General features: G+C 44.0%; 1 protein-coding gene across 11 annotated transcripts in view; it reads left to right on the top strand.

The window, feature by feature from the left end:
* The window catches only part of RNF144A (ring finger protein 144A), a 119,247-nt gene that overhangs the window by 4,230 nt on the left and 91,641 nt on the right, over positions 1 to 23,376 (top strand). For 6 of the 11 annotated variants that reach the window (XM_023619585.2, XM_070236743.1, XM_070236742.1 and 3 more), the window contains exon 2: positions 22,344 to 22,537. The exons of 2 other annotated variants lie outside the window; for them this stretch is intronic. Coding sequence is in view for 3 of the 9 variants with exons in the window: in XM_070236737.1 (XP_070092838.1) it covers positions 22,344 to 22,537 (194 nt within the window). In the remaining 6 variants the exon portion in view is untranslated. Of the gene's footprint in view, positions 1 to 15,128; positions 15,315 to 18,721; positions 19,064 to 22,343; positions 22,538 to 23,376 lie in introns of those variants that run through there. 3 more of the 11 variants (XM_023619587.2, XM_070236738.1, XM_070236739.1) reach the window with 3 other exon arrangements.

Genomic DNA, 23,376 nt, shown 5'->3' with positions numbered 1-23,376 from the left:
CAGAATGCCTCTTACATCATGGTTTTCCTGGGACACTTTTTGGCTTCCAAAGGCGGGTCTTTGTGGCACAGGGCATGTTGGATGTTGGGGGCGGCAGCATTTTAAGGTTATCTACAGGGAGGCGGAGCTGTGCCGATGACCCTGGCAACAAGAAGAGCATCCCTCCCAGACTTCCGGGGACCTCCTGTTCCCCTGCACACAGTGAGGGAGCCTTCCCTCTGCTCTGGCTCTGCACCCAGGACATGTTAACTGGCCAGCGGCGGGGCCGTGTCTGACCCTCCCTGTTCACCCTCAGTCTCTGGCTCGTTTTGCAGGCTCTCCCCTAGTCCAGAATGGCACCACTTGCCCTCCCCTGCCGCCCCCTCCCTGCATCCCCTGCAGGAAGGGCAGCCTGCTGGGCAGAGAGGCTGTCACTCTCCCTCAGCTTGTGGGTGGGAAGGGTCCCCTTCACAGAAATGTGCAGACGTCCTCGTTAGGTGACCTCTTCTTCCTCAAGGGGAAACCTTCTCTTGAGTAGGTGTCCTGAAGCCGGAATCAGAGCAGGTGTTGTTGGACTTTCCTGGGATGCTTTGCCGTGATCCCAGGGCCGTCCCTCCTCATTCTCTCTGCTGACCTCTTGTCACTTCCCCGCTGAGACACCGTGGCCTGTGAAGTCACGAATGTGCCCCTGGGTTGATTTCCAGATTCTTCACCATTTGGTTCCAGCCTGTCTTTCCAGTGCTGATCTCTCCACAGCCTCAGCCCTTGTGCCCTAGAATGTTCTCTCCCTCCGTCTCCATATGCCAGATTCCTCGTGACCCTTCCAGGCTCAGCAGGCACGTTGCCTTTTTCTTAAAGCTATAGGATTGTTAGTGTGGGGACTGTGGGGGGTGCTCATCTAGCACTGGCGTCTTAACAATGAGAAACTGGAGGCGTGTGGAGCACGAAGGGCAGACTGTAGGCCTGCGGCTCAAGCACGCCCCATCCCTTCCAGGCTCCTGCTCTCTCTCTCTCCCGCCTGCAGGTGGAAACGTCCTCTCTCCCAGGTGCTTCCATAGCAACTTTTTTCCAAAACCTATATTTGCGCTTAAAACCCTCTAATCTAATTTTAGTGATTTGTATGACTGTCATATTTCATCTACTACATTATAAGTGCCACACGGGCAGGAACTTACTCACGTTAGCATTCCCTCACTGCCTTATCATGCTCTTTCTAAATGCATTTTGTTAAATGATTGAATACGAGATAATCTGCCCACGGTGTCAGGAGGGAAACTGTGGGCAGATTATCGATGAGGAAATGGGATTTGAGTTTACCTTCTGTACTCCAGCAAGATCTGAGCAAATCCCGAGATATGGGTCTCTCTTTGGGAGGTCAGGCCACAGAGCAGTATACCACAGGACTATAAGAGGCTGAATGCCCCGTGGGTGGGGATGCTCCTTGGGTCGGAGGATGAAGGCTGGAGCCGCAGCCTGGCGGCGTGGGATGCAGGGAGGAAGGCCTTGACAGTCCTGGGTCCTGTGATTGTGCCGACAGCAGATAGCGCCAGTTCCAGTGGCACAGACGGCGAGACTTGTATGGGCTGGCTGGCGGTGGTCCTGTAGCTGGGGGCACTCTGGAGCAGGGGAGAATGAGGCAGGAGAAATGGGCGTTACCCTGCAGTGCTCATAGTCCAGCAAGGGAGCCGTGATGAGGGGACAGTGACGCATAAAGGCCAAAGTGTGCTCATCCAAGTGTGTGTTATGGGAATGCTGGTGGAGTTGATGGAAGTGACTGATGGGAACAGGAGTGAATGTGGGTAGCCTTTGCAGAAGATTGGAGAGCAGAGAAGAGGGTGCTCCCTGCTGGGGTGGAAGAGGGCCAAAGATTTGGGACCAAGAAGGGTTTGTTCTTGAGAACGTTGGGTTGGGGCTGGTGGTCGGGCCCATGGGCAAGGGAAGGAGGTGGGGCTCCCTCAGCCTTAGGAGCTTAGATCTTTCTAATGAAAGATTGGGGTGCTCTAGGTAAAGAGGTGGTCAGAGTTCCTAGAAAGGCTGTTTGCCAGGTAAATGCAATATGGGCCATCGATTCACATGGCTGTTTTTCTATGGGAGTTGAAGAGCAGCAACTGCAAAGGAGGCTATAAAGTGTGTGCACAATAATTCATGGCATTTGGTGTATTCTGTCTTTGTGGAATCCATGTCTTGAGTGACTTATCTTCTCTTTTGGTCTCTGGTGCAAGTTTGCACTCAGAAGCCTCATGCAGAGTGCGTGTTCCAGGATAACTTTGCCTCAGGGAGTGTGAAGGCTTGTGGAGACCCTGTGAGGCGGCCATTTGCTAGGCGATTGAGAACATAAAGAAACAAACAGTACCATAAATTAATTTTTCCTGACTGCCTGGACTGCCACACAGCACTTCTTGGTAGCACATGCACTGGTGCATAGTAGCCCTAGGACAATGGGGTAGAAAGAGCTTCCAGAAGACTTTTGGAGCTGGCACCTCCGGACCTGAATTTGTTGGCTGAAACTGTGTGTGTTTCTTCCTCATCCCTTGGCAGGGGCGAGGCAGGCCCAGGCCCTGTGTGGAAAATACAGAGCTCGCTGTCTGCTGAGGCCACAGTTGCTTCTTTCTTCTTTATGTCTCAATGGGGCGTCAGCCACGGGCCCTGAAAACTGGTGCAGTCTGGTTGGGAGAGGCCAGCAGAGTGGTGGATGGGGCCGGATGTGTTAGAAAAAAGAAGTAAGGAGGTGTTTTTATTCCATCAGCTCCTGGGACCCTAAGGAACGGCCTCTGTGTCAGCATATATTCTCCCCTCCTCCCCATCTGCTGTCTTCACAGCTTGCCTGCTGTCCTCATGCATAGAAGCTATGCTGCAGATTCAGTGATGTGTCCCCCAGATGCATATGTTGAAACGTAATCCCCTAAGAGATGGTATTAGGAGGTGGGGCCTTTGGGAGCTGACTAGGTCACAAAGATGGAGCCCTCATGAATGAGATTAGTGCCCTTTTTTTAAAATGAAATAAAATCCCAGAAAGCTCTCTTGCGCCTTCTGTCATGTGAGGACACAGTGAAAAGATGGCCATCTGTGAACCAGGAAGCGGGCTCTCACCAGACACTGAATCTGCCAGCACCTTGATCTTGGACTTCCAGCTCCAGACCTGTGAGAAATAAATGTTTGTTGTTTATAAGCCATCCATTCTATGGTATCTTGCTATAATTCTATGAATGGACTAAGACAGGCAAAATGGCTAGTCACCAGTCATACTGGAGTGGGGCCCACTCTATCAATCTTAACTTGAGCATCTGCAAAGACCCTAACAAGGTCACATTCACAAATACTGGGGGTCACACAATTCAACCCATAACATATATCTGCCAGTGGCAGGTAGTACCTGTTTGTGCATGTTTGTCTGTCACTGTGTGTTTGGCCAGCAATAGAACACTTACTAACAGGGCCTTACACAGATGGGTGTCTGCGTCCCAGAGAGAAGGCAGGGGATGGGGGTGCGTGCCTCACTGGTGCAGCTGCTCGGGGGTGTTTCCGGGAACTCAGGTCCTCTTGTTGCTCTGTATCCTTTGCCCTCACACTGCGCTGGGGTCCAGATGGCTCTCCACAGCTGCTGGCTCACATCTGTGTTTAAGGTAGCAGAAGAGGTGGGGGGAGATGCTGTCAACTACATCTGTCCCTTATTATCAGGAAAGAACAAGCTTTTCCTAAAGCACTGCAGCTGCCTCTGTTCGTGTCCTGTTGTCTGGAGCTGGGCTGCATGGCCGCACCCAGGAATGAGAGAAGCTGAGAAGGTGAGAGCCTGCAAGAGCTGGGAGGGGTGTCCTCAAGGGGCCTGGACAAAACAGAGCATGAAGACCCGCCCAGTTTGGTGCATGGCCAGGCTCAGGTTTAGTAAATGGTCTTTCCTTCTCTCACCTGCTCTTGTTGGAAAGGCAGGAATCCCTAGGGAAGAGGTCCAGACCAGTGTGCATGTGGCTTACCTGTTCTCATTGTTGTGCCGAGGTGGTGTCCACACACGCCTGCCTTCCGTGAACATTTGTAACTGTGGCTGCATGATGGCCAGGAAGCCACAAACCTGTCTTGTTCATTTCTGTGTCCCTCTGGCCCCTGGCTCAGAGTAGGTGCTCGATAAATCTTTGTCGAACTTCATAGGCATCTTTTCCCTTCAAAGACATTCGAGTCCAGAAATGGCCTCATCCATTCATCCTTTCTCTTGTTCATTTGTCCATTCATTTGGCAAAACCTCCTTGGTGCTGACGGTTCAAAGGTAGATTAAGGAATATACAGGGAGGGTGAGGACACGGAGAGTGGGAAGGAAGAGGGGTGGTGAGGCATTTCTACAACAAAACAGGGTGTGGCATTCTGTAATCAACAGGACAGGTATTAATCTCTTAAACTTTTGGAATTTTATAAATTCCAGTTCCACTCTAGTAAAAACAACCAGCTGGGACACATAGGAATCTCTTTTCATCCAGCAGTGCGGCTTACTCTCCAATTCTCCTACTTGTGAAATAGTTCAGAATTTAAAGTACATGGTTTTTAATATGCTGAGTAAATATTTGCTGAGCCCCCACCCTGAGCCAGGCACCGGGCTGTGGAATGTGCAGACGTGAAGACCTCTCAGAAGGTAATGTTTCCAGCCTGTCCTGAAGTGAATGTGCTGTTCCTGCGGCACAGCGGCCAAGGGGACGGTTCTTATCTGTTAATACTTTAATCGCTCCTGGGATTCTTTCCCCTTTGGCCAGCAGCCCTGCTTCCTTGACAGTGACCTTGTTTCTCTCAGTCCCTGGCCACGTGCAGCGGGTCCAGCCTTTTCTCCTGGAGGACCAGATCGACTGCCCGCGGAGGCCACTAATTGGAGGCCTTGGGCTGTGTCCTGCTGGCTTGGCAGATAAGGCCTCTCTCTCAAGGACTGTGTTTATCTGGGGAGGGTAGGACCTCTTTCTGGTCCAGTGGGAGCAAACCAAACGAAGACAGGCAGAGGGGAGTGTGGATGGAGAGCGGGGCTGGCCAGGTGGTGGTCACTGCCTCCGTGCGGGTCCTCAGCCCTTGAACTGTGGCCAGTGCCATGTGAGCTGTGCCGTGAGTGTGGAAAGTACCTAGCTTCCAAGATCTAGGCTGAAAAACAGAATGTAAAATATCTCAGTCGTAACTTTTGTATTGATTACATGTTGAAATGATTTTAGTTTGTATTGAATTAAATAAACTGTATTATGAAAATTAATTTCCCTTGCTTATTTTTACTTTTTAACATGGATACCAGAAAATTTAGAATTACATATGCAGCTCATATTATATTTCCTCGTACTGGTGATCTGGAGGGTCTTGGAGAAGGGGGTCTCTTTCGAGGTCAACAGGCCTTTTGACCAGCTCTGTCCCCTTCTAGAGAGCTCGCGGTCCTGGGACGTGGCTAACCTGTACCTAAGGGCCGCACAGTAGTGTGTCTGGTGTTGATGTGTGCCGTGTTTTGACTGTCACTCGACAGTTCTCATTTCGTGTCTTGAGTTCGCTCATAGATGCTCGAGATTCCTGCCTGACTTGGTCCATTTGGGCACCTTCTCTGCAGCCTCTCTCATTCACAGTCAACTGTTCCACTGACTCAACTCACTTCAGTATCAATTCAGATGCCAAAGTCCTTGGACGTATTTTTAGTGTATAACATGAGGGGCTGGGGTAGATGAACCTAACCCTTTTCCTTATGGAACTCCTTGATCGCTCATTTGAAGTCTACCTTGACTTTCCCCTTTGCCTCCGGTGAGCTGCCGCAGGCCGTTCTGACTTTCCCTCCCAGTCCGCCTGTCTCTCTCTCAGCTTCCACTGTCTTTGTCCTTGAACGTTGGCATTGTCCCTGCCCACCTTCAATGATCAAGTCAAAAGCACCCACTGAATCTTCCCCATATTGGGTGCCCAGTGAAGACTGGTTGAGAGACACTTCTTGCATACATCTCTCTTTGTGAATTCTACCACCTGCACCTGGCCTGTGTCAACATGTGTGGACTTAGTCTTGGAAGTCACTAAACGTCTTGCCTTAGGCCCCTCACCCAAGTGCTCTTCTGTGGCTGACCTCCTCCATGGTACTTTCCTCGTTTCTGGCCTCTGAGCTTTCTTCATTTGCATCCCTGCTTTCGTAGCTACCCAGTATTTTCTTCTGCATCTTGGACTTGTGACTTTTGCAGGCCCGTTCCATTCTCTGGCCTGTTCCGCCTGGCTGGCTGCATTTCCTGCTGTCACCTGACACGCCCTCATGGTCCAGGGCATCCTAGGGTGTCTCCTGCCCGCACATCGCCTGCGTTCTCTTGCATCCCAGCTTCCCGGCTTTCCCTGACGAGGCACCGAGCCTTCTCTGACAGTTGTACCCGCTTATCCTGTGGCTCGTCTTCCTGCCACTTCCCAAGAGCTCTGCATGGCCCTTTCAGGCCTCATCGTGTCCCTGCACTGTTCTGGCATTTTGTGGATGACGTGGACTTGAGTCAGCATCCTTTTACTCCCTGGACATGGCAGGCATGGTGTCTAGGGCCCACAAGCCTTGCAAAAGTGAATGTTTTTTAAATTGTGTAAACAACTATTAGCTCCAAAGTATTAAAAAAAACCCAGGATTGATGTCAATACATGTCATGTCAAGTTAACAAAATATAACAGTCATTTAGTCAACTTAAACTCAAGGCACAGTTGCATAGAAATTATATTTAACCTGAAATGAGGATGCTTCTTAGTGGTTGGCATGAAGCGTGGGAGGTGAGGCCCCTGGAAGTAAGACATTCCTGAATTAAGTGCTGCCCTTCACACGTTTGTCTTCTTTCTGACGCTCCTTGACAGCAGAGGTGAGACTCAGATTGGGCATTTACTGGTCACACCTTCCTGGGGTGAATGGATGGCAGCTGGGGCTCCGGGAGAAAGGGGACATGTCTTACTCATTTTTGAATTCCCAGCACATGACCTGGTACATTCAGCTGCACTGTGCTAAGCTTTTAACTGAACTCAGTACATTTTTTGAGAAATAAACAACATTAAGATCCTGCCTAAAGGTTTATGTTTTCTTTTTTTCTGAAACATCACCATATGGTGGTTTTTAAAACCACTGACGTCTATAAACTGACCTCAAATGGCAAAAACCCTTAGCTGAACTGCTAATAAAAATAATCATCGAGAAGCTACAAACCTAGTTTGCGTGATTTTAGCTTAAATTATATTTGGATCTTTCTTTGTATAGAGTCTATATACATTATATACACCATACTCTTTGTCTAGAAATCAGTCTAGTTACAATACAACTGCCATTATGTGATAATAAATAACTTACATGGTAAGAGAAAGATTTTCTTGGGGGATATGGTATTATTATTTAAAATTTCTTTCTAAGAGAAATTAGCTAAAAGGAACATTTGCTAGTCTGTTGAAGTGGGCTGCTGCAGAGCTGGAAGCGTTTAAATATAAATCATGTTGCCTCAGCAGGAGGAAGGAATTTCTAGGCCTAAACTGGGGGAAGGGATGGCTGAAGGATAAATGCATGATTTTTATTTGCAACTGCGTGATTACTTCAGATAGTTGCACTTCGGGGAACCTAGCCCAAGGAAATGAGGCTAAATGTGGAGAAAAATAAGTGCTTTATGCACAAATGCTTCTCTTCTTCTTCTTCTTTTTTTTAATAGAATAGCCCCAAATGGAAAACATCTAAATATGGTTAAGTAAATATCCTGCTCTAATTACATAAGATTTTTGAGATTGTGGACATGGGAACATATAATATATCATTAAGTGCAAACAATTGTGAGACCAAATTGTGTGTACAATATGTCTACAAACGTGGAAAATATGCTGAGGAAAGTGATCGTAACTCATAAGGATTGTGACTTTTTTTTTTTCTGCTTTTGATTTTTTTATTGTGGTTATATTTTCATTTTATACTGAAATAAATGATTTTATTTAAAATTTTGTTGAATTGTAAATTCTCCCCACCAACACACACACATTTTGCTATTTCATACACAACAAATGTATATTTCAACAAACGAATTGGCCTTGCGTCTCAAGTGGACATTTTGCTGCGGTGGGCTTTATATTAATAACAGAAGGAGGAGAATGCCCTTCTGTTGTTGATAAACAAAGCAAAGCAAGACAAACACCAACATTTTTCCTGAAGGGGGGTTTTTCAGGCTTACTTTTGTATCATGCCCCTGCAGATCTGGGCAATGACAGTTAATGTCAGAACCGTGACAGTGTGGCCCCGCCCAGTCCGAGTGCTCTGTAGCCCAGCGGTTGTGGTCACTCCTGAGCTGAATTCAGAGCCCGCAAGGGCTTGGAATCCTGCTCCAGACTTTGGATCCCATTTGAGACTTCTGCAAAGACTTTAACCTCTCTGTAAATGTTCCCATTTTCTTCATCGAAAAAGTGAAAATGGCCCTAGCGTGACTTCTTCTTCCGGGCTCCTCTGAGGAGTAAATAAATCACGAATAGGAAAATTTAAACGAGAAACAGTTAAGCCCCATCCAAAAGGCAGAATCACAAACAACCCCTTGGAGTTGCGTGGGGCCGGCGGCCAGGTGAGATGGGAGGAAGTGGAGAGGACTGTGGGAACTTGGACGACGCTGCCCAGCACACTCAGAGGCCATCTTGCAAGCACTTCCTGGTTGAATAAAATACTGCCCTTCTGGTCCACAAAAATGGAAAGTCTTAGACCCCTCAAGGCTGTTGATGTTTTCTCTAGCCTTTCAGCTAAGATAGGACAGCCTAAATGAAATAATGCAATAATGCCTTCTTTCCTCCTTTCCCTATTTTTCTCTTTTGTTTGTTGTTTTGCTCTAAATTTTCAGAGAAAATGAGAGCAAACCATGGCATTGTTGCTAGATACAGCAGATACAGGGCTTGGGCTCTTTTCTTTTCTTTTCTTTTTTTGTCTTTGCTGAGGAAGATTTGCCCTGAGCTAACACCTGCTGCCAGTCTTCCTCTTTTTGTATGTGGGCTGCGACCACAGCGTGGTCAGTAACAGATGAGTGGTATAGGACTGCTCCCGGGAACCGAACCCAGGCCACAGAAATGGAGCATGCCAAACTTACCACTAGGCCATTGGGGCTGGCCCAGCCCTGCACCCCTGTCTTACTGAAGGCCCACACCCCTTATGTTTCATGTACCCATCTTAACTTTCACAATTTTAGCCTGACTATACGTTTCTCAATTTTATTGATCTTTCAGAGAACCAGCTCTTGATTTTGTTGTTTTTCTCTATTGTTTTCCTACTTATGATTTCATTGATTCCTGCTCTAGTTTTTATTATGGCTTTTCTTTTGCTTGCTTTGGGCTTGAATTGCTCTTCTTACTCTTGTTTCATAAAGAGGATCTTAGAGGATTGATTTTAGATCCATCTTTCTTCTTTTCTAATGTGTGCATTTAATGTTATAAGTTTCCCTGTAAGCACTGCTTTTGCTCCATTCTGCTCATTTTGATAAGTTGTATTTTCAATTGTATTCAGCTCACAATATTCTTTAGTTTCTCTCGAGGCTTCTTCTTTGGCCTGTGTGTTATTTGGAAGTGTGCTGTTTAACCTCCTGATATTTGGGCATTTTCCGTCTCTCTTTCTCTTAAACCGTTCTTCCAGTTTAATGCCGCTGTGATGTGAAAGCATACTGTGTGTGATTTCTGTTCGTTTTTTATTTATTAAGGTGTGTTTTCTGGCCTGGCATGGTCCATGTGAGCTAGAGGAATGTGTATTCTACTGTTGTTGCATGGAATATTCTTTGTGGCACAGATAGCAAGTTGATGCTTAGTGCCGTTCAGGTCAGCTGTGTCCTCACTGATTTTCTACCTGCGGAATCTGCCAGACACTGAAGGGGGTGGGGACACCTCCAACTGTAATAGTGGATTTCTCTCTGTCTCCTTGCAGGTCTGTCTCTTTTTGCTTCGTGTACTTTGATGCTCTGTTGTTAGGTTCATACACGTTTAGTATTGTTATATCTTCTTGGAGAACTGGCCTTTTATCATTTATGTAATGTTCTTCTTTATCCCTGACGATTTTCCTTGTTCTAAAATTAGCATAGCTTCTCCAGCTTTCTTTCGATTAGCATATTAGCATGGTATATCTGTTTCCATCCCTTTCCTTTTTTTTTTTGTTTTTTCTCTTTATTTTGGTAAGGAAGATTGGCTCTGAGCTAACATCTGTTGCCAATTTTCCTCTTTATGCTTGAGGAAGATTGTTGCTGAGATAGCATCTGTGCCAGCCTTCCTCTATTTTTTGCATGTGGGGTGCCACCACAGCATGGCCCAATGAGCAGTGTGTAGGTCTACGCCCAGCATGTGAACCTGTGAACCCCAGGCCACTGAATCGGAGCATGTGAACCCAACCACTATGCCACCGGGCTGGACCCAGCCATCCCTTTACTTTTAACGTGACTCTTTTTATTTAAAGTGGGTTTCTTTAGACAGCATGTAGCTGAGTCTTGCTTTTTTATCCACTCTGAAAATCTCTGTCTTTTAACTGGTATATTTAGACTATTCACATTTAAAATGATTATTGATATAGTTGGATTAATATCTACTGTGTTTGTAATTGTCTTCTATTCGTTGCAGCTGTTCTTTGGATTTTTTTTTAAAGATTAAGCCTTATTATTTTTTATTTTTTTAAGGATTGGCACCTGAGCTCACATCTGTTGGCAATCTTCTTTTTTTTTCTTTTTTCTCTTCTTCTCCCCAAAGACCCCCAGTACATAGTTGTATATTCTAGTTGTAGCTCCTTTTGGGTGTGCTATGTGGGACGCCGCCTCAGCATGGCCTGATGAGCGGTGCCAGGTCCATGCCCAGGATCCAAACCGTTGAAACCCTGGGCTGCTGAAACGGAGCGTGGGAACTTAACCACTTGGCCACAGGGCTGGCCCCCGGATTTTTTTTCTCCCTCTTTTGCTGACTTCTCTGGTTCTGAGTATTTTATATAATTTCATTTTATCTCTATTAGCATATCTATTATACTTTTTTTAAACATTTTTAGTAGTTTCCCGAGAGTTTTCAATATATATATTTTTAACTAAACTAAGTCCACTTTCAAATAATATGCTATACTGCTTAATATGTAGTAATGGTATCTTCTAACACAGTATTCCTGATTCTTCTCTCCCTTCCCTTATGACATTGCTGTCATCATTTCCCTCATCCATATGCTGTAATCACCCAATGCGTTGCTATTATTACTGCTTTACACAGTTTTCTTTTAGATCAATTAAGAATAAGAAGAATAAAATTTTTATTTTACCTTCATTTATTCTTTCTCTCTCTCCTTGTGTTTGTGTTGATCTTGGTTTCTGACTTACCCATTTCCCTTCTCTCTGAAGAACTTTTAACATTTCTTGCAAGGAGGAGCAGCTGGTGACAAATTCCCTCCGTATTTGCTTATCTGAGAAAGTGTTGGGGCTGGCCTGGTGGCACAGTGGTTAAGTGCGCGCCTTCCGCTTCGGCAGCCTGGGGTTTGCCAGTTCGGATCCCAGGTACGGACATGGCACCACTTGGCACGCCATGCTGTGGTAGGCGTCCCACATATCAAGTAGAGGAAGATGGGCATGGATGTTTAGCTCAGGGCCATTCTTCCTCAGCAAAAAGAGGAGGATTGGCAGCAGTTAGCTCAGGGCTGATCTTCCTCAAAAAAAAAAAAAAGAAAGTGTTTATTTTCCCTTTAGTTTTGAAGGATAGTTTTGCTGGAAATAGACATTTAGGTTGGTGTTATTTTTCTTTCAGCACTAGACATATTTCACTCCACTCTCTTCTTGCTTATATGGTTTCTGGAGAGCAGTCAGATCTAATTCTTGTTCTTTTTCCTCCATAGCGCCAGTGTTTTCTTCCCCTTCTCTGACTTCTTTCAATATTTTCACTTAGCCTTTGACTTTTGTCATTGACTATGATGTGCCTAGGAGTACATTTTTTGTTATTTTTCCTGCTTGATAGGCTCTGAGCTTCCCGAATCTGGATTTAGTGTCTGTCATTGATTTTGGAAAATTCTGGCCATTCTTGCTTCAAATATTTTTCTGCTCTGTTCTCTCTTTCTTCTCCTTCTGGTATTCCAATTATGTGTATGTTACACATTTTGAAATTATCTTACAGTTCTTGGATGTTCTGTCCTGTTTTTTTGTAATTCCTTTTTTTTCTGTTTGTATTTTAGTTTGGGAGGTTTCTGCTGACCTTTCTTCAGGCTCACAGATTTTGCTCTTGGCCACGCTCGGTCTGTTGATGAGGCTGACAAAGGCTTTCTTCATTCTTTACAGTGTTTTTCTGCTAGCGTTTCCTTTAATTCTTTCTTTACAATTCCGTCTCTCTGCTTTTGTAACCCATCTGCTCTTGCATTTTGTCTAGTGTTTCCATTGGAGCCCTTGATGTATTAGTCATAGTTATTTAAATTCTGTCTGATAATTCTGCTATCTGTGTCACATCTGGATCTGGTGTTAACGCTTGCTCTGTCTCTTCAGACTGTTTTTCCTTGCCTGTTGGCGTGCTTTGTGGGTTTGTTCTTGTTGATAGCTGGGCAGGATGTTTTTGGTAGTAGGAGCTAAGGTGAAAGTCCTTCAGCGTGAGGTTTTATGTTAATCTGGGTGGAACTGAGCTGTGTTTAATGTGTGCTGAAGCTGTAGATACCAGAGGCTTCCGATTCCTCTTTTTTTGTCTCCCCTGTTGTCTTTTGGGTTTCCTAAGAGCTCCTCATTGGGTAGTGTCTGTTTCTTGCAGATCTTTCAGTTGTAATTCACTGTTGTCACACTGGGACTCTGTTAATGAGGCTGTAAGTCGAGGGGCAGGGGAGCATTCTGTACTCTCAAGACTCACCCTGTCCTTTTTCTTTTTTTAAGTGATTTTATTGGGATTATAATGGCTTATAACATTGTGTAATTTCGGGTGTACATTATTGTTTATCACTTCCTGAATACACTTCATTGTGCTCGGCCCCAGTAGTCACACATATGTATGGTGATGGATAAAAATTAGACTAAACCTGCCTTTTAGAGGCCTGTGCATCTGGGCTGTGGCCTTTAAAAGTGTTTCTGAGCTATTTTACCTGCCCTTAGGTGAGACTGGGAAGCTGGAGGGGCTAGAGTTGGGATGTGGTCCTTCCTCACATGTGGAGAGGCCTGTGGAGTGGGCCTTTGTTATATAGAAGGCTCTGGGCATGTTTCAGTTGGCTACTCTTCCCCTGGCCAGAGCAGGGAATGGATTTTCATGGCTCTTCACTGTGAGAACCTGATAGGGTTCCTGGAGGTCAAACCCACAAAAGTGTGGGGTTCCCCAAGACTGTGGCCCCTAGGAATTTCTTTCTCTCTCTGAAGCTAGTTCATACTCAGCCTTCAACAGTTCATGAAATTACCATGTAAATGTTCCCATCAGTTATGGCCTCAGCGGTTTCTCCTCTGGGTGAGCAGATCTGCACTGTGATTCTCTGACCTCACATCCAGATTTCAGGGACTTGGTTTGCCCTGTGACCTCAGTTTTCTGATGGTTCCAAGAAGTGGCTGATGGTCGATTTGTCCAGCTTTTTCTTGTGAGGATGTGATTGACAGCTTCCTGGCTCTTTACGTGTCAGAGCTGAAACCTCGTCTCCACCCTCCCAGTTTCATACCCGGGTGTGTGTTCTGCCTCGCTCTTGTCTGTTCAGTTATAAGCCCTGTGAGGCCATTGGCCATGGCAGTGGAGAGGTCACCGATGGGGACACAGCTCTCAGAGCTGCCATGTGAAGCTGGGCAATTGTGTGGGTATGGGTCTTGTCTTTCCAACCTATAAGAAACATAACGAACTCTGTTCCTTTCCAGCTTGGAATCTAACATTCTTTTTCTTCTAAATTACACATGATACTTTGCAAGATATTCTGCATAGGCTGAGAGTTCAGAATTTTCAGTTGACTGGTAACTTTTTGCCCCATTAAGCAGAAAATAAATATCTGCATAATCTTTGCATGGATTGTCTCATCTTTCTGTTATCTACGGGACATGACATAATGACAGATGTTAAGCATTCAAAAAGTTTTGAAGAAAATGCAATGAATGACTTGGATGGAATTTTTCCAGAAAATATTCTGTATAAACTTTAATGTTTAAAAATGAAGTACAAGAGAACTCAGACACAAAAGGTCACATACTGTATGATTCCACTGATATGAAATGTCCGGAATAGGTAAAAGCATAGACACAGAAAGCAGACTGCTGTTTCCCAGAGCCTCGGTGGAGGGGGAGTGGAGAGGAACGCTCACAGGGTACTGAGCTCTATTTTGGGGTGATGGACATGTTTTGGAAATGGATAGAAGTGCTGATTCCACAACACTGTGAATGCACTAAATGCTACTGAATTGTTAAATTTAAAATGGTTGATTTTATGTTATGTGAATTTCACCTCAATAAAAAATACATACTGTGCATTGAAAAATGCAGATATCTAACAGTAAAAGCTTGTACGGTACAGACCAGTACCTCCTCCTGCCCCAGGTCTTTAGTCTTCCAAAACGCAGGCTTCTTCTACCAGTTTCTTACGTATACTTTCATGCCAGCCCCCCTTGTGTCCCTTTATAAATGGAAAATACTGAATATGCTTTTTTCCTACTAAATTTTGAGGTTTTTCCTGATCGGCACATAAAAATCTACCTTATTCCTTTTCAACACTACCTAGTCAAAGGTACTGTTTTCTAAGTTGTTTCAAGTTGGTGTGTGTTTGATCTCACCTTTCTGAATAAACTGTTTTTTCCTGTGGTAAGCCTCTACTAGAACAAGCTTCTTATTTTGTGCCTAATTCGGCGTCCATTCGGGTGAATCAGTCAGTGCTTTGTGAGCAGGTTTGAGCCTAAGAATCAGCTTCAATTTTGTGAGTCATTTCTTAGAATCAGAAATGATGGTGGAATTAGCCAAATGTCTTTTATAACAAGAGAATTAAAAAAGAACTCATTTAATTAATTGATAGTCAATGAGCCAATGAATTTGTTCGATAGCTATAATTTGACAAATATCTCCATCAGTGAAGACTGTATTTTATTTTCCCCTGGAAAAGACAAGTGTGAAATAACTAACTGCAGGACAGCTCTGAAGGGATGGCTGTGGGGTTCTCTGTCCCGCAGTGGGCAAGACCGTTGGTATACAATGCTGTAAACAGAGATGGCTTTATTGGAGCCGGACAAGAACTCTATTCATGTTAAAGTCAAGCAAATCGCACGTGGGAAAACCTCCAGTTATCGTGGCTGCATAAGCTGAAATGCATAGAGCTATATTGATTTTTGAAATGGTAACTTGCACGTTCAGCAGCACTAAGAGACAGCTCTCCACTTGGAAATTGAAAGATTGGGGAGAAGCATGGGGATTGCCTTGGATTCCTTTCCTGTATGTGTGTGCAAGGAATTGTAGGTAAGTGGGAGGCTCTCTCTTCGTGAGCAGTATTCTGTGCTGAGAACTAGCTGGCATCAGGTCTAAAAGTCCATTCATTCTGGGGAGGAGAGAGACAGAGAGAGAGAGAGAGAGAGAGAGACAGGAAGGAGAAGGAAGAGCTCCCACTGACTAATTCCCATGGTGATGTCAGAGCAGGCCCCGCTCTAAGAGTTTGCTTCAGGCAGCTGGGGATGCAAAGCAATGGGGGCTTGTTGTGGAATTTTACTTCAAAGTTTGCAATATATTGTATTTATGTGATCTTTTGTGAGGCCAAAGAAAAATGATTATTTTCTTTCAATGTGTGTTATCTCACGGATAATATACTACATCAAAAATCTTAACTCTAGGGGCCAGCCCGGTAGCATACTGGTTAAGTTAACATGCTCTACCAAAGGCCCGGGCTTCGCAGGTTCAGATCCCAGGTGCAGACCAGCACATTGCTCATCAAGCCATGCTGTGGCAGCATTCTACACAGGAAATAGAGGAAGATTGGCGGAGATATTAGCTCACGGCCAATCTTTCTCACACACACACAAAACAACTCTAGCTCTAAAAATTTAGAGTTATAAATGCACAGAGTACAAAAAAAAGTTCAATAAGGAATAAAATGAAGAATAAGCTTTCCTTTAGTCTAAAGTGATTATCAATAGGTGTTTTTCTCTTTTTACATTCCTCTAGAAAAAAAAAAATATGTGTTGAGTGTATAACTTTAATTTATGTTCATGAATTGGATTGTTATATAAATTGTTTTGTACTATGCCTTTCTATTTGCTGTTAATGTCTTAGACATCTCTTCATACCAACACCTGCAGGTCCAGCGTGTTCCTCACTTGTGTGAATGGCACCATATTATTTATTAAACTTGTCCCTCTTGATGGGCATTGAAGTAGCTTCTCACTGTTTGTTCTTGCAAAGAAGGTTGTCAAGGGTATGTTTTTACATACATATGAAACATTTTTGCCAGTATATCTATAGGGTAAATACTCAGGGTGGCGTATGTGGGTCAAAGATATGTACATTTTATATTTTGATCTATTTCCAAATCATTTTCCAAAATGGCATCCATTATTATACTCCTAAAAAATAAATGAATGCTCCTTTTTCACCACACTCACCAGGATTGAGGTTTTATTCAGCAATCTTGAGGTTTTAATCATGCTGCTCTGGTAGGTGAAATATGGTATTGTTTGACTCTATTTCTTTAATTATGAGTGAGATCCAGCATCTTTTCAAATGTTTATCAGTATTTCTCTTTCTCTGAGCAATCTGTTCATGTCCTGTGCCCATTTTTCTACTGCAATGTTTTCTACTGGTTTTTTCCTTTGTCTCTTTGGGATATTAATTCTTTATTACATAAAATGAGAGTCATTGTTCCCACATTTTTCGCTTATTTCTTACTTGGCTTATGGTATTTTTTTCCATATAGAAATCTAGTTTTTATATAGTTAAATCTTTATGACTTCTTTAGTTTTAGGGTCTGCTTTGAATAGGGCTTACTCCCTCCTTGGTAATACATGATTTAGTTGTGTTTTTTCCAGTAAAGTTGTAGTTTTGCTATTAGGCATCGTTAGGGAAGAATCCTGATTTTTCCCACATGTGTAGCCTTTGTCCCAACGCTGGCTAGTGAAGGAGCCGTGTGTCTTCAGTTGTTTGGAGACACCGTCTTGGAGAAGTATTTTACAGTGTCTACATAGCAGACACCATGGCGGAGAGGATCCGCACTGGAGCTTTGCCCTGCACTGACTTGGGCTGTCACTGGCCCACTGTCTGACTGCACGGGGCTTTAACCTGTGTCCTCCTCTGTGAAGGCAGCTCTCGCACTGCGGCTGGATGTTGGCCGATCCTGCGTTGCCAATTGGCTGAGTCAGTGACTGTCTCCACTCAGACAGCCTGTTTAGGTTGAGGTGGGGGTCGATGCTCTCTTTGCTTCTTGTTGCTCCTTCTAGACCATGGCTCTTCTTCCTCCCTAAACGTCTCCTGCTCCCTTGAAACCTGAGCCGTCCGTCTTTCCCATTCCCATTCCTTCCTGTTTGAGACTTCTGTAGACCCCCAGACTCCCTCCACATTCACTGAAGGTTTTATCAGGGAATCTGCCGTCTTCCTTCAGGTTACTACTTTTGCCATTTCTGTGTCTGCACAGGTCATTCATTCCAAAACTAGGATCCCTCACTTTGTCCCTTGACCTCCTTTCCAGTCATCTTGTCTGCTGTCTTCTGTCAACTAACATTCCCAAAATGATTATTCTGACATCTGGATGCCCAGCACCCACTCTGATCACCATCCTCCCTCAGTGCAACAAATCCTTTTGCACACGGTCTTTAGAAATACTTCTTCCCCATTGGGACTGTCATCCCTGCTTCCTTTTCAGTGTTCACTGCCACCCTTATGTCTTTACTCCTCTTTCTTCTGGAATGTGGTCCTTTCTTTTTTCATAATCACCTGGCAAAACCTGGCTTTGGCTAAGTCCAGTTTCCTGCTGCTGTGTACCTGCACCTGAGTAGCTGCACGGGGCTGGAGGGAACGCCCGGCCTGGCCCCTGCCGCCATGTGTCTGACTGTAGCAGCGCCCAGCAGTCCTGCTGCCTTATCTCAGTGTGTGTCTATATAATTATCTATATCTATATCTTTATCTATATCTATAAAATACCTGAATATATATCTGTATATACACACATATATTACAAAATTCTAAAGGTTTTGAGTGGTTTTCCCTAACCTTAATTTTTCTATAAGCCTTCTTATTTTAGTGATTCCAGCTGGTCTTAGTTTGGAAAATTAATTTAACAAAGAATAATGTTATGTATAACTCACTAACAAGACCCATTTATATATTGATGTACATACAACTGGTGAAAGAAAGAAATGATTGAAATAATTTCTGTAACGCATATTTTGCACCAGGTTGACCTTCTCAGGTTGTTCCAAGCAGTTGAGTCTTTTGTGCGTAACTGGTGTAGCACCCTGATATCATAAAGGAGTTAAAGAAATTATATTGAAACCTCGAGGGAAGCACACTCTTGTGAAGTGAGAAGCCATGTCCTGTACCTTAGAATATCGTATTTTCTTCAAGTCACAAACAATAATGGTTTGTTTTCAATCACTCGAGGGGTGAGGTGTGGGCATAAAGGTTCCTACGCAGTCTGAACGCCTGAAGAGCCGGACCGCGTCTTACCCATCTTTGTATCGCTCCTACTCACTATCTCAGCAGGTGGCAGGAGTGAGAAAAATGTTGATAAACGGGTGAATATTTGCTATAGGATTTTCTGCTAGAACCCAGTTTGGGCATTCCTGGTGCTCTGCAGAACCAAGCCCTGAAAATAGAAGGCTGGTGGGAGATACCAGGACAGGACTGACTGCTCAGCACCGCTGCAGCTTTGTGAGCAGAGCACTGCCAGAGCCCCACTGGGTACGTGGATAACTGCAGCACGGCTGGTGGCTGCCACAGTGTGCATTCAACCTGGGGATGAAAACCCACCAGGTGACATGCTGCAGCCCTTTCATCTGCGCCCGGTTGTGGTACTGAGGCAGTGCAAATGTATGTCAGCTTCCTGACAGCGGGGGCTTCACGACCTGCCAGCAGCCTGAAAGCCACACAGGCTCACAGCACACCCCTCCAGGCGGAGAGCTCTGCGTGCAGCAGCTCTGTAGAAATCTTTTTATAATGCAGCTAAAAAAGTCTCCTGTTGTCGGTGCACCAGCTGAGCAGAGAGCTTTTCTTTCCTGCTGAAGGTTATAATTCTATTTACTGGCTCCCCTTACCTGGGAAAAATGGCAGAAAAAATATAATAAAAGAGACCGTATTGTATGGTCTTTCGTTTGAAGGATCGAAATTTATTGCCAAGTAAAGGCAGAGAATGGATCTGCGAAAAACAGGATCCCATTTTCTGGAGTTGGTATCTTGATGCTGTTCATGACGGAGGAGGAGCAGCTTTCTGCAGGCGAGGAGGCTTGCTCTGGGCCGGGGCTGGGTGACGTTGGGGGCTAGATCAGAGCTTTCAGCCCTAATGCTGAAGCCTTCAGCCTTCAGGGGCCTGGCCATGAGCATGGCAAGAGAACTCGCTTTCTCAGGCTGCATTTGGGCAAAGCTTGTCATTTTAGTAAAAGGCTACCGAGGAGATATGTGGGTTTATCCACTGGGATGTATTTTGTATCTACTCAGATTTAAACATTTACTGTTGTCTGATGCCAGCTTTGAAGTGAGCAGGACAGAATTGATTTTGTTCTTTGCTCCCTTACAAGAGATGCTTAAAAATAAGCCACGTTCAGGTGCTGGCGTTGCATTCCTGACCAGTAGAACCTATACTTGAGCAAAGAGAGAGTTTGAGAAAGTCTGGAGTTATCATGCTTTATTGTTTTTAATTTTTTTCCAGTTGGCGTGTTTCTTTCTTTTTTAATAGTAGTTTAATTGAGATATAATTCATGTAATATAAAATTCACCATTTTCAAGTATACAATTCAGTGGTTTTCGATATATTCAGAGTTGTGCAAACATCATTACTATCTAATTCCAGAATATTTTCAGTACCCTCCAAAAACCCTCTATCCATTAGCAGTGACCCCTTATTCTCCTCTATCCTGAATCCCTGGAAACCACTAATCTACATTCTGTGTCAGTGGATTTGCCTGTTCTGGACATCTCATGTACATGGTTTCGTGCAATGTGTGTCTGGCTTCTTTCACTCAGCATGATGTATTCACAGTTCATCCACGTTGTAGCATGCATGAGTATTTCATTCCTTCATATGGCCAAATCCGTTGCATGGAAACATCACGTTTTGTTTACACATTCACCAGTTGATGGACATCTGGGTTGTTTCTACTTTTTGCCTATTTTGAATAATGTTGCTGTGAACATTCATGTGCAGGTTTTTCTGAGGACATTTCTTTTCACTTCTCTTGGGTATACGCCTAGGTGTGGAATTGCGGGGTCATATGGCAGCTCTGTGTTGAACCCTTTGAAGAGCGTGCCAGACTGTTTCCCAAAGCTGCTGCACCACTTTACCTTCCCAGCAGCAGTGTGGAAGGTTCAAATTTCTCCACATCCTCATCTACACTTGCTATTATCTGTCTTTTGATTGTAGCCCTCCTAGTGACTATGAAGTGGTATCTTATTGTGGTTTTGATTTGCATTTCCCTAATTGAATAATCATGTTGAGCGTTTTTTTATATACTTATTGGACATTTGAATATCTTTTTTGGAGAAATGTCTATTAAAATCCTTCACCCATTTTTTATTTGGGTTGTCTTTTTACCGTTGAGTAATATGTGTTCTATGTTTACTGTAGATACAAGGTCCTTAGATATATGATTTTTTTATGATTTAGATATGTATTTTTTTGCTTTCTGTGGGTTGATTTTTACTTTATGGTTTCCTTTGACACACAAAATTTTAAAACTTGATGGGCTCCCAGTTTATCTATTTTTTCTTTGGTTGTTTGTGCTTTTGGGGACCTACCTAACAAACTATTGCTTATTCTATGGTCACAAGAAATTATTCCTATATTTTCTTCTAAGAGTTTTATAATTTTACCTCTTACATTTAGGCCTGTGATCTATTTTGAGATAATTTTTGTGTAAGGTAGGAGGACTGTGTTGTGATTCATTTTTTCCATGTTAGCACCATTTGTTGAAAAGGCTGTCATTTACCCATTGAATTGTCATGGTACCCCTGTCAAAAATCCATTAAACATGAATATGTGGGTTTGTTCTAATCCATCGATCTATATGTCTGTCCTTATGCCAGTATCACACTGTCTTGATAACTATAGCTTTTTTTTTTGACATCAGGAAGTGTCACTCTTCCAACTTCTTTTTCAAACTTCCTTTGGCTATTTGAGGTCACTTGGATTTCTATGTTAATTTTAGGATCAGCTTGTCAATTTCTGCAAAAAAAGGAAGCTGGGATTTTAATAGGGATTGCATTGAATCTGCGGATCAATTGGGGAAGTATTGCTATCCTAACTCTGTCGTCTTCTAATCCATGAGCACAGGATGTAGAAAGATTTATTTAGGTCTTTAATTTCTGCTAATGATGTTTTAATAGTTTTCAGTGTACAAGTCTTGCACATCTTTTGTTAAATGTATTCATATTTTATTCTTTTTGATGCTGTTCTAAAGTGGGTCTCTTGTAACAGGATATAGTTTTTTATCCATTCCACTGATTTCTGCCTTGTTGTTGGAGTGTTTAGACCATTTAATGTAATTACTGAAAAGGTGGAATTTATATCTCCCATCTATGGATCTTATGTCTTTTGAGTTCCTTTATTCCTCTATTTTGCATTCTTTTGCGTTAAATAGTTTCTAGTTCAGTAATGTATTGCTTAACGATGGGGATGCGTTCTGAGAACTGCATCGTCAGGTGACTTTTGTAGTTGTGTGAACATCGTAGAGTGTACTCACATAGAACCAGGTGGTATAGCCTACTGCACACCTAGGATGTATGGTGCTAATCTTATGGTACCGCCATTGTGTATGTGGTCTGTCGTTGGCCAGAACGTCGTTATGTGCTGCATGACTGTATAACATTATAATTCCATTGTTGTTTATTTTATTATACATTTTTAGTTATTTTCTTAGTGGTTGCCTTGGAGATTGCAATTAACATAATCTCACCTTATTCTTAATCTTTTCTATGGACTTAAACCTCTTCTTGTAGGAGTCTCATTGGGTTAAAGCTGAATGGGTGGATTGTAAAAGGAGAGGACAGAATGGGAGACCAGGAACAATTTGTTATCTGAGAATTGACTCTGTTAGTGGATTTATATGTTAACTTCTTGGTGGAGTTTGGTCATTTATACAGTAAACTTCAGGTCCTTTTCCAATGAGCTGTGATACTATCTAAATGTTTGATCTGATAAAATTTCTAGGAATTCTATCCATAGCCTTCCCTTCTGGCTTGGAGAGTTGGGAGGCCGATCACTGGGTGGTTCTAGGTTGGCACACTGGGCTTTGCCACCCTCCCCCCTGGAACCTGCTCTCTGAGCTCCTGTGCCCTTCTCATGTTTCCCAGGTGCCAAGTGCCCTGCTGAGTCTGATAGCTCCCCGAGCCCCAGGCCTGGAGGGACCCTGGTGGCAGAGACCTTCTCCCACTTCTCCACGTGGCCAGCCTGTCCTGAGGGAAAGAGCCGCTGGATGCACATCTGCACACCAGGACCCCAGGGTTTGGCCAGAAGGCAGCTCCTCTCCTCCCAGGACTTCTCAGAGGTAAAGTTGAATTTGGAAAAGGAAGGCTTGAAAACTTTCATTTACGTCTTCTTAGTGGAATAACAGGCCATTGTTGTGGTAGATCGTAGGCCTGCCTGGGTGATTTTTCTGTACTGCGTAAGCCATACCATATAAGCAATTACCTAGTACACTTCCCCTGAATGAATTTTAAAGATGGTCCTCAACATATTATGTTAGGCTGTTATGGTAATTAATACTTGATAAAGGTTTCCACATGGGTTCTCATGTACTATTTATAGCCACCTTGTGAGGTTGCTACTGCTAGTTTCATTCTGTAGACCACGAAACAGGATTAGATCAAAGTGAATGTATCCAGAGTCTCCTTGATTCATTATCTCATTGAGGACATATAGATTGAGCTCCTGCGTTGTCCCAGGCACTGTGCTAACTCAGGACACACAGTGAACACAACAGACGCAAGACCCTGCTCTCCTGGAGATTCTGCTTTAGTCACATGTAAGCAGGGGTTGGGGGTGGGGACAGGCTCGGAGAGAGAGACCATATACAATCAACAGCATGAAAAAGTAAGGCATAAATGTTGTGGAGAAGAGAAGAGAAGTAGACCACGTTTAGAGGGGTGGGGCAGGTTGCAGTTTTAAATGGAGCAGTCAGGGAGGTCTCATTAAAAAGCTGACATTTGGACGTGTATTTAAGGAGTTGTGGGAACTAGTCATTAGCGTCTTGGACAAGAACATTATAGTTCGAAGAAAAGGTGGGTGCAAAGGCCCTAAGGCCAGTCCATCATGCTGGCATGTTGGAGGAACACTAAGGAGGCAGGGTGGCTGGAGGGGAGCCCGCAGAGAGCAGTGCGGGGGTGG

Source organism: Equus caballus, chromosome 15 (genome assembly GCF_041296265.1).
Source record: "Equus caballus isolate H_3958 breed thoroughbred chromosome 15, TB-T2T, whole genome shotgun sequence".
Lineage (NCBI taxonomy): Eukaryota > Metazoa > Chordata > Mammalia > Perissodactyla > Equidae > Equus > Equus caballus.
This window is presented reverse-complemented; position numbering and strand designations above follow the sequence as displayed.